Below are 12118 nucleotides of genomic sequence, written 5' to 3'. Positions count from 1 at the left end.
AAAGTATGTGTTTACTATACTAACAGGCAACATAACCACAATACATATATAATCATTTGAACATGTATATTTATCAGGATATTTTACTAGATTATACCTAGTTTATAATTTTAACACAGCAAACATGCATTCTTTTTCAGAGAAGGAAAAACAATCTAGCTGCTAAGGGATGTGAAATTCTTTAATTTGTTTGTGAAACCCAGCAAAAGAGGTCAGCAAAAATTACATTTATCTTTAAAGTATTACTAATTCAAATAAAATCACTTTGTATTGCCATTTCCCCCCATTTCTTCCTCTTGACATGTAATCACATTACACTCGAAAAGAGATGTAAAATTTTATATAAATGTCCATCATTTATCTGAAAGATAAATAAAAAAATTTTCTAGATCTGATATTCAAGTTACGTGTGGTTTTCTATAATCTGTTAAAAATTTTTATACATAATCCTGTCACCCACTTGAAAGCTGGTTTTATTTTTGGCATAAGGTATGGCTCCAATATAACTTTTCCCTGCTATTCTAAACACTGATGTAAGAGTTGAAAAGTGATTTTCTTTTTTTTCTGAGATGGAGTCTCACTCTGTCATCCAGGCTAGAGGGCAGTGGCAAAGACTCGGCTCACTGCAACTTCCACCTCCTGGGTTCAAGCGATTCTCCTGCCTCAGCCTCCCGAGTAACTGGCATTACAGGTGCATGCCACCACGCCCGGCTAACTTTTTGTATTTTTAGTAGAGACGTGGTTTCACCATGTTGGCCAGCCTGGTCACGAACTCCTGACCTCAGATGATCCACCTATCTCGGCCTCCCAAAGTGCTGGGATCACATGCCTGAGCCAACATGCCCAGCCAAAAAGTGATTTTCCTTCATGGATTTGCTAATATATCTATTATCTATATTAAATACGTATTTATAAATAACTTAGGCTTTTAGAGAAACAATCTTGTGATTCCAGTTTCCAGTATAATATTTTCCAATAGGAAAGTTAATTTTAATTTGTGCATATCTCATTTTAATCTTTGCTTTGTCTTTCTCTTCAAGTCTCCTGCAACTTATTCTCCCTCTGAACTCAACTATCAACACCTTATTTTTATTTATTTGCTTTTCTGAGACCGAGTCTCACTCTGTCTCCCAAGCTAGAAAGCAGTGGCATGATTTTGGCTCACTGCAACCTCCGCCTCCTGGGTTTGAGCGATGTCTCCTGCCTCAGCCTCCCAAGTAGCTGGGACTACAGGCGCCCAACATCACCCCTGGTAAATTTTTGTATTTTCAGTAGAGACAGGGTTTCTCCATGTTGGCCAGGCTGGTCTCAAACTCCTGACCTCAAGTGATCCACCTGCCTCAGCCTCCCAAAGTGCTGGGAGTACAGGTGTGAGCCACTGTGTCCAGCCTCACCCTTATTTAAGCTGGTTTAGACCTTCAGTTGCACTGGCCCATGAAACATCTCTATATACATTTTCTACTTTTTTTCTTTCTTCACTTCTTCTTTTTTCTTTTTCTTTTTTTTTTTTTTTAACAGACAGGGTCTCACTCTGTCTCTTAAAAAAAAGAGGCTCCCAGGCTGGAGTGCAGTGGTGTGATTAGAGCTCACCGTAACCTCAACTCCTGGGTTCATGCAATCCTCTTGCCTCACCTCCTGAGTAGCTAGGACTATGGGCATGACCTACCACACCTAGTTAACTCTACATACATTTCAGTAGCACCTGAACACCACTACAGGTACCTATATCATAACTTTTATTACTGTTTAGAGTTTATTATATATTATAGTTAATAATGATAAAATTACAAACTTTATATTCCCAGGAACACCTAGCACAATGCCTTGGTCATTTTGAGTTCAAAAATATCTATTAATAATATCAAGTAAATTACTCTTCTGCAAGTCCCTTTTCAAAATCAAACAGATGAAACCTCTTTCCCCTAGCAGCTCTAAGAAAACAACATTATATTGAGTGTAAGTTGTGAAAGGAAAATAAAATGGCCTATGCCAAAGGGAAAAGTTAGGCTTGGGAACTGAGTCATCCAAAAAACTGCCTCCCATTTGTTCATACACAGACAGCTGCAAGATAGAAGGCTACACAGCTCTTCAGGTGGTCTCCCTCATGCTGACAATGTAAATTAACAGTTTATCTTCACAGGTAGAGGACAATGATGAGACTAGAAATCATCCCCCACTCACCCAGAGACAAACACATATTTGACTTCTTCCTCTACTCTATGTTTACTTTCTCTTATGTAAGATCAGATTTACTGAACACTAGATGAATGCCTGACTGTTCCTCTTTCCCCTTCTGCTGGCTCTTTCTCTTTCAAATATTAAAGTCCTCAAAGCCTTCTCTGGAAGAAAGCACAGGCCACAGACCCTACTGTAGCTTGTATCTCTTTCTCCTGGATGCATCCTCGATCTTGGCAAACTCTAAATTGATTGAGACTTGTCTCAGACACTTTTCGGTTTACAAAGTCAACCCTGATAAGAAACATAATTGTGATTCTGAGGCACAATTGCATTCAGAAACTTAAGGGAAAAATCAATCCTGGGCAGTAATGCTTGTAGAAATATGTTTCGTGCAGGATAGAGCAGAAAAATAAAGGACTTGTGTAAGTACATATGCTTGTTATTTCCCTGACTTTAATCTCATTTAATAAAACTCACTAAAAAAACCCTTTAGTAAAGAATTCACGAGCTATTCTTGTACATTAATTTTTTTCTTTTATGTAAAATTTAATCATCATTTTAAATCACAAATTGGAATCCACTTAGTTTTCACATTAACTGGAAAATGTGTGTATGTAACAAATGAGAAAGTTAATTATAACTCCAAATGTTACGCATACATCAGAAAAAAACTTACTATTTCAGTTAAGGATAATTGAAGAAAGGGACTGAGGTTAAATTTAAAAATTTGTGTTTAGTTAATACATAGGCAAAACTGACATTTTGCCTAAAATACCTGTTAAAATGCCTGACACTTAAAAAAAAAAAAAAAAAAGTAATGGGAAATCACAAACATAAAATTAGATAAGACTTTATAGAGTGCGTTTGCATTACCAGCTTAGGGTTAGATGGCAATACTGTGATGCCTTCCAAATGTGTATTACCATTAAGTTTCTCCAAAAGACTCAGAGTCTGGCATTGCATTTAAATAACATTTGAAATCAAATATGTGCATGCGTAAAAGGCTTACAAAGGTTAGTAGTTGAATATAGATGCAAACACTGCAGAGAGTTAAGAAAAGAAATAATGCAAATAAAAACAAAAACAATAAAACCTTGGAGCTCCAAAAAGAGTGAAGCTGGTCCCGAAGTGCTGGCTTGACTGTCTGAAAGTTTATAAAAACAAAACCCACTGATTGAACAGCTTCTCATGTGACAGAAATACAAATATCAACATAACTTTATTAATAAATATTTCAATTCCTTATAATGTCTTCAAAAGATCTCAAATTTTTACCTTTAAGCTTGGTGTTTGGGTCTGATCAACTGTAAATCTCATTAGAATATTGAACTGAAGATCATTTGGAAAAGATTCTCTGAAACGAGAACAAAGCAAAGCAAAACAAAAATTTAGTTAGCAAGTACGCATGTAATAGCAAAAGACTATGCTTAATACCAAACATAATGTCATCCAAAAAACATCCATGAAGTAGTATCTGCATGTGGTATAAACCATCTGGTATAGTATACAATAAATGCATCCTCAGAAGAATATGAACATCTGAATTTGTACTCAGTACTGGGTTAAAAAGCAACACCACAGGCTGGGCGCAATGGCTCATGCTTGTATTCCTAGCACTTTGGGAGGCTGAGGTGGGCGGATCACCTGAGGTTGGGGGTTCGAGACCAGCCTGACCAACATGCAGAAACCCAGTCTCTACTAAAAATACAAAATTAGCCAGGCATAGTGGTGCATGCCTGTAATCCCAGCTACTCTGGAGGCTGAGGCAGAAGAATCACTTGAACCCAGGAGGCAGAGGTTGCAGTGAGCTAAGATTACGCCATTGTACTCCAGCCTGGGCAACAAGAGCAAAACTCCGTCCCAAACAAACAAACAAACAAAAAGCAACACTACAGTAAATAATAGCCTATCTTGCCTCAACTATAGATTTAATCAGAAAAATGTATTCAGCAAAAAGCTTAACATTCTCAGAAATGTTTCTCTACACCTAAAATCTGAATTCTGACTCACCTCAACCTAGTAAACAGATATTTGAAATAAGTGTTTCTTATTTCAACAATCTACACAAGAAAGTAGAACTGTATCATTGGTTCAAAACCTTCTGAAAAGAGATTTAGAATATTTAAATGCATAATAAAACATTGTTTAAATACACAGAAAATACTTTTTATAGTAGACTAAATAAAATCTTCAATCTTCAACCTTACTTTGCCGATACCTTTTTTTTTTACTTTTTCTTTTGAGACAGAGTCTCGCTCTGTTGCCCAGGCTGGAGTGCAGTGGCACAATCTCAGCTCACTGCAACCTCCACCTCCCGGGTTCAAGTGATTCTCCTGCCTCAGCCTCCCGAGTAGCTGAGCTTACAGATGCCTGCCACCACACCTGGCTAATTTTTGTATTTTTAGTAGAGATACAGTTTCACCATTTTGACCAGGCTGGTCTCAGACTCCTGACCTCAAGTGAGCTGCCTGCCTCAACCTCCCAAACTGCTGGGATTACAGGTGTGAGCCACCATGCCCAGCTGCTGATATATCAATTAAGATAAAACACCACCTTGAACTAGTCAACCAATATTAATACAATTTTTATAAAAGAAATGCAGGGCTTGACCAAAGGAAAAATGTTGCGTTAAATATACGATATGAGTGGGCATAATTAACAATCTTCAAATGGAGTCCATGCAATCTAAATTGTTCAAAGGGACTCAGAAATCTGAACTATTAATATGGGGGTTAGATATTCCTAGTTATTATCAGGTTAACTTGAAATATATGAAAAAAATATTACCTTGTAACATCAAGGGCTTTCTGAACTTTTGCCTGAACAGATCCAAGCAAATCAGCACCCATTTTTTTTAGTAGTTGTGTCAGCAGTACAAACAACCAATCTTGAAGATCATCTTTGTGGACTTGTATGAAATCCACTAGCGTTTCCAAAAACATGCTGAATACCTACAGTTGATAAAGGGGAGAGGTAGGGAGAAAAAAAGAGGAAATATTGACCTCTATGTTCAATTCAAAATGAATATAGAAAGGAACACAGGAATCAGAGGCACAGCGTTTGGCAGCCAAGCGGAAAAACAATCTCTCTTGCTTTTCATTGGACTCTGTGATACAAGAGTACATTTGAACTGTTATCCAACTTCTGCAGAAGTTCGACAATTAGCTATTCCATGCAGCATCACTTGGTAAAGAAAGTTTGGCCATAATGGCTGGCACACCTAATATTATCAATGATGCCACAGCTTAAACTGGTTAAAGTGAAATCTGTTTTCTATAAAATGTAGGGGAAAAAACTATAGTTTCACTAACTCTCAGTTCTTCCGAAGAGTGGTACTGAGTAAATGAGAAGACTACAATGACCTTAAAGTATAAAATTTACCTGGCATAATAGACTAATTAGAGAATCCTCAGACTTCTCAAAATAACAACTGTCACAAATAATTTGGTATGGGATATATTATTTATTAAAACTGCCTCAATGGTAATTTTAAATGATTCAACTGTAACTCCATCTAAAATGAAATAAATCCAAGATCAATGTCTACATCTAAATTTTAGTGATTTTTAAAAAGTCCGAGATGGCATACTATTAGTCTCCATATCCATTTATGGGTTTTTTACTTACTTCCAATATTAATCTATTGGTTTACACATTTTTATAAGGTAGAAAAAAATTATTATAGTGAAGGAAAGATAATGTTTATAAGTGATGCAGCTCATTAAAATACTTGTGAAAAGGGACCTTTATCAAGGCTGTATCTCTTTATAAGATAGTCAATACCATACTGGAAAATTAGTTTCTAGGTAAAGAAGAAAAAACTCTGTCAGCCACAATGTATTACTGGACAAATTAATCATAGATTAAAAACTATGGGTTAAAAAAATCTTAAAATTGTTAACTTTTCAAGTTAATCTCAAAAAGTAAATATGTTAACTTGAGAACTAAGGGTTTTGCTCTCAATGTATATTTTATTTCTTGAATTCCCATTATACAGTTATAGATGAACTCTTGTTTTTTTCTCTTTAGAAATGAAGGATTTTCTTTATCAGAATTGTAATTAAGCTTCAACATTTAAATTGAGTTAAAAATAAAAATATACTTTAGCTATTTGCTTAAGACGCACTATACTGGTAACAGTAGAAACTATAATTAAATTTTTGAGTATTCTCTGGTCCCCAGGCAGTGTGTGCTTCAACAATGTTCCTACTCAGTGTGGATTCCTTTAACTCTTGTCCCACCCCTACCCCAACAATCCCCCAAGAACTTGGATTCTCTTAGATTCCAAACTTGGCCAACTGCTTCATTAAACTGTCTCTGGCCTTCTCCTGAGGGCCACGAATACTGTCAAGGAACTTCACTAGACCTAGTCTATGACAAATGCATGTAACTAATCTGGTACTCATTCTTCTTGTTACCTAGCAAATCTGTTCAGTGATGTGCTGGCTTCAGTTTGCACCTGTCTAGACAGTCAACTGTTAAATATTCAGGAATTTTGCGAAGTGGATGGGGTATTCACATCTCAGAAATAGGCAAACACTACAAATCAGAGCTTCCTGGCTCTCCCCCAAAGCTCATTTACTAGGACACCATTATCCTATTCTTTGTTTCACTTTCACCCTTGTTTCAACACTTGTCTATGCTCCTGAAGATTACAACCTCAAGCTTTCCTTTATGAAAATCCATTCTGAAAATCACAGACATTAGAATGCCTAGGTCAACCCTCCTATTTTATGGATGAGGAAACAGGGAACCAGAGAATTACATGATCTGCCCAATGTTTCACAGATGGTTAATAGCTAGGCCAGGACTTAAAGCTAGGTCACTTGGTTTTCAGTTGTGCTCATCCACTCTATTACCAGATGACCTAACTTATCTTCTTTATTGTCATTCAACATGAAATTCTCCACTGACTCTTCCCTCAATTTGATTTCCTCTATACCTATCCTTCTAATCATCATTTCTTCAAGAAAGAAGTGATTTTCTTCATTTTAAGGCTAATCTTTCTACTTTATATTCTTGCTCTCTAAAACATGGTCTCCTCTATCTTTACTCTTTTATTCTCTACCTAAATCCTTTGCTTACAGATGCAGAAGTCATCCCAATAAATTATCTCTCTGTTTCCATCCTATTGCTCCCACCAATTACTTTCTAATCATGATGTATAACAGCGTCTTCATTAAGTTTAGTATGTTTGGCCGTTCTGTAACTTGACACGGCTTTCCTCTTACTTCCCTTCTTTCTGTTTGCCAGGAATTCTCCTTTTGCATGTCTTCATCCTGATTCTCTTTTTATCATAAGTGTGACCTACTTGACATAGTCTCTCTGATCTATCCCATGAGGCCTCAGAACCTCTAGAACAGCTTTTTCCTGACCTCCTCCAAATCTGTTTACCACACCATCACTAAAGGCACCAAACCTTTCTGACCTCAGATCTGGATTTCTGTAGTAGCCTGACTTTAGTTTTATATTTTCTGTATACCAGGGGTCAGTAAACCATTTTTGTAACAGGCCAGATAGTAAATATCCTAGGGCTTTGCAAGCCATATGGTCTCTATCGCAACTACTCAACTTTGCCATTTAGCACAGCCACTGACACCACATAAACAAATAAGCATGGCTGTGTGCCAATATAACTTTATTCACAAAAACAGTAAGCAGGAAAGATATGGCTTGCAGGCTGTAGTTTGTCAACTCATGTTTGTCATCATCAGATTGTGGTATCATTCTTTGGATGGAAACAAAATCCTTTAATGTCCCTTCACTGTCTATAAGATAATGTCTAAAATACTTAGACAAGTTTCTAACTCCAAATTGATCTTGGGCTATCTGGAAACATAAACTCTTTATCCTTGAACCCATCTCATATATCCAACCCTTTTTCTTCAATGCAAGGGAAGACCTTCCCTTTATTCGAGCCAAGATTAACTTCTTATTTCCCATAAACTTTCTAGCATCTCCCACTTCTTTTTCTGGACTCAGGCTAGCTACTTCCAATAAGCCTTTATTCTCACACTGACATATCCGAAGCTCATGTTCTGTTAAGATCCGTTTTCTTCAAGAAGGCGTCTCTGAGTTTCCCAAGTAGAAATATTTTTTGGTTATAAAACATGAGCAGCTAAATAAAAATGGGGACATGTTAGTTGCTGTACTCTACATAAGAAATTGTACTATTTTTAAAATTTTGTTATTGCTTTTGAGACAGTCTTATTCTATCACCCAGTCTGCAGTGTACTGGCACGATCATGGCATACTGCAGCCTAAAACCTCTGGGCTCGAGCGATCTTCCCACCTCAGCCTCCTCAGTAGGTAGGGCTACAGGTATGCACCATCATGTCCAGTTAATTTTTTTAGTTTTGTACAGATGGGGTCTACCTTTGTTGCCCAGCTTGGTCTCAAACTCCCAGCCTTAAGCAATCCTCTCACCTCAGTCTCCCAAAGTGCTAGGATTACAGATGTGAGCCATGTGCCCAGCCTGTACTATTATTTTTCAAAAATGCTTATATCCTATCAATGGTACTTAGTAAATGATCATATGCACACACATACACAGGTGACCCTTGAACCACATGCTTTTAAACTGTGTGGGTCCACTTATACGTGGATTTTCTTCCACCTCTGCCACCCCTGAGATAGCAACACCAACCCCTCCTCTTCCTCCTTAGCCTACTCAAGGTGAAGATGACAATAATGAAGATCTTTATGGTGATCCATTCCACCTAATAATTAGTAAGTAAATATATTTTCTCTTCCTTGTAATTTTAATAACATTTTATTTTCTTTCTGAGACGGAGTCTCACTCTATTACCCAGGGTGGAGTGCACTGGTGCGATCTCGGCTCACTGCAACCTCCGCTTCCCAGGTTCAAGTGATTCTCCTGCCTCCGCCTTCTGTATAGGTGGGATTACAGGTCAGCGCCACCATGCCTGGCTAATTTTTTTGTATTTTTAGTAGAGATAGGGTTTCAGCATGTTGGCCAGGCTGGTCTCAAACTCCTGAGCCCAGGTGATCTGCCCACCTCAGCCTCCCAAAGTGCTGGGATTACAGGCATGAGCCTGGCTAATAACATTTTATTTTCTCTAGTTTACTTTATTATAAGAACACAGTATACAGGCCAGGCGTGGTGGCTCATGCCTGTAACCCAGAACTTTGGGAGGCCGAGTCATGTGGCTCACTTGAGGTCCGGAGTTCGAGACCAGCCTGGCCAACATTGAGAAACCTTATCTCTACTACAATACAAAATTAGCTGGGCGTGGTGGGCGCATGCCTGTAATCCCCCCTATGCAGGAGAATTGCTTGAACCTAGGAGGCGGAGGTTGTGGTGAGCTGAGATTGAGCCATTGCATTTCAGCCTAGGCGAAAGAGCAAGACTCCGTCTCAAAAAAAAAAAGAAAAGAAAATGCACTGTATGATACATATAATAAATAAAATATATGTTAATTGACTATGTTATTGGTAAGGTTTCTGGTCAACACTAGGCTATTAGTAGTTATGTTTTGGGGAGTTAAAAATTATATATAGATTTTCGATTCCACAGAGGTCTGTGTCCCTCTCTAAGTCAATTGTACTTACATATAGATACATATACACCGATCTATCTTCATTATCCATATCTAAAATTTGTTGAAAATTATATACAAAATTTCTTACTTGATTGCCCTAATAAAAAGGGTTCTTGTCAGATGTTAATATGCTCCCATTTCCTTATCTATGATTAAAGAACAAAGTGGAAAATGGCTATGCTAATATAATACTAGTGATTCACATTTTCTTTCAGAAGACAAAGATGAGAATTACTATTCCATAATCCACTGTTTGCTTTTATGGAATGACATTAATAAAATGTCAATTGTGGGAAGGTAGGGGTTAAATTTTTTTTAAAAAATTGTGAAACTTCAGAATCATTTTTAAATAATTCAATGGAAGCAATCTTCAACAGAATCAATTTATTATCCCACATATCTCATAAATATAATTTGTTGGAAAAGAATTAAAATACTCAAGCTATTACAATTGAGGCAGACTTTGCTTTAACTCTCTTATATCTTAGGTGTGCCAGTCATCAAATATAGAACAGAAGAACATAATCAAATTAGATTAATTAGTAGATTAAAAAGCATATCTCCAAACAGAATGATAGTTTGCATAACTGCAAATAGCATTTCGTGGATTGCAAAGGTTCCAACACTGCATGAACTCTTCGGGAGAGAAAACAGAGAAAAAGGGTTAATTTCACAGTCATGCAGTAAAGTTAGGTTTCCAACAAATATTGAACCAACTTACTCTCTATTGAGAGTTCCAACACAGGGGACAGCATGCAAAAAGAAAAAAAGAAAAAAAAGAAAAACACACAAATTAGTCGCCATCAATGCAAAGTTCCTGTATGGAAGAAAAACACTTAGAAAATAAAAGTGACAAATGTTTTCAAAGTTTTATGATAAACTCAAAATAGTTTTTAAAACAAGACTTAAATGAATAGTATGGGAGAAGAACATATGATTTTGTTTCTCTTGCACCTCCTTGCCAGGAAAATTAAGAAAACTAAAGACAAAAACTCTTCTTTTCCAGACCCTACCAATCCTTGAGGTTAAACATCTGAAAAGAATCCAAGAATAATAGATACATACTCCCACTTCTGAACAGGGCCAACATTTGGTTCCAAAGCATAGTCTATAGAATTTTTTCCTTTCTTTTCTCTTTTTTTCCTCCTCTCAGAAGCAATACTTTCACAAGTTAAAATATTTCTGTGAAGGCTTGAAACAATAACTATTGATTGGAAGTAATAAAAGTAACTATAGTACTTTTTATTTTCCCTAGGTAAGATGTGTGTTATGGTCTCCTGATCCCAAGACTGCAGGCAGCTGAGCTTCCTAGAATGCTTGTCAGGAGATTCAACTGTGCCTCATTTTAGTAGCCACAGACTGAATTCCTACCCTTGCTGTCCAAGACTTAAGAGCATTATGATTCAAGAGGTAGTGTTACAAATACCATAAAATGTCAATTCAAAGCAAGCACCACAGTGAAGGCAGTTCTTTCCAGAGTCAAGTGCCAAAAATATATGGGATAGCTTTTGGCAACTGATACTGCTTGCATCTGATGGGCAAAAAATGGATCCAGAGCAGTCAAAATAAAAATCTGCCTCAAACTCCTTAATTTAAAAAATTTATTTGATCTCTAAAAAACTTATATATGGTACTTGGTATGTTCTAAGGGTTTACGTATATTGACTCATTTAATCATCATCACAATCTTATGAGGTGGATATTACTATTAACTGTTTTACAGATTAATAATTAATAATTAAAGTACATACTGCTAATAAATTGGAGGTAGAATTTGAACCCAAGCAATCTAGCTTCACTATCCATACTTGGTATTTTAAATTCTCCCTCACACTGCTGAAGTAATGCTTCCAAAGGTACGTCTCATCTACTCAGTGACCGCTCACTGCCCTCAAGATAATGTCCAAAGCCTACCATTTTGCAGTACAACATCTGTTGTACTACTTCACTTATAACAAATACTAAAAGGCTTTAAAATAACACATTTGCTGATTTATGGTCTAAATTATTGTCTTACGGATATTGTGGTTAATTACTTGTTTCTATACGGGCATATGAAGTAAAAAGTTCATTTATCAAATTACAGACATCAAATAATTTCAGCTTTCCAAGGGTATAGGTTCCTGAACATATGTTTCTATTTTAGTGTCAATGACAAAGAGTTGATCATATACGACAGGGGTCAGCAAAGTATGGCCTGCAAGCTATTTCTAATTCTTAAAAAGTTTTTACAGTCATTTAAAAAATGATTTTAAAAGCAATCAAAAGGGTATTTAGTGACACATGAAAATTATATAAACACATGGCCAGGCATGATGGCTCACACCTGTCATCACAGCACTTTGGGGGGACAAGATGGGCTTGTCACCTCAGATCAC

General features: G+C 36.8%; 1 protein-coding gene across 50 annotated transcripts in view; it reads right to left on the bottom strand.

Annotated features, from left to right (window-relative positions):
• CLASP2 (cytoplasmic linker associated protein 2) overlaps nt 1-12118 on the bottom strand; it is a 217789-nt gene that overhangs the window by 63541 nt on the left and 142130 nt on the right. For 29 of the 50 annotated variants that reach the window (XM_077991295.1, XM_077991296.1, XM_077991299.1 and 26 more), the window contains 3 exons: nt 4966-5129; nt 3454-3532; nt 3272-3322 (listed from right to left, as the gene is read on the bottom strand). In XM_077991295.1, coding sequence (XP_077847421.1) covers nt 3272-3322; nt 3454-3532; nt 4966-5129 — 294 coding nt within the window. The remainder of the gene's footprint in view (nt 1-3271; nt 3323-3453; nt 3533-4965; nt 5130-12118) is intronic. The other 21 variants (XM_077991306.1, XM_077991307.1, XM_077991312.1 and 18 more) reach the window with 1 other exon arrangement.

Source organism: Macaca mulatta, chromosome 2, assembly GCF_049350105.2.
Source record: "Macaca mulatta isolate MMU2019108-1 chromosome 2, T2T-MMU8v2.0, whole genome shotgun sequence".
Classification (NCBI taxonomy): Eukaryota; Metazoa; Chordata; class Mammalia; order Primates; family Cercopithecidae; genus Macaca; species Macaca mulatta.
The sequence above is the reverse complement of the archived record's forward strand: the minus strand, read 5'-3'. Positions and strand labels throughout refer to the sequence as shown.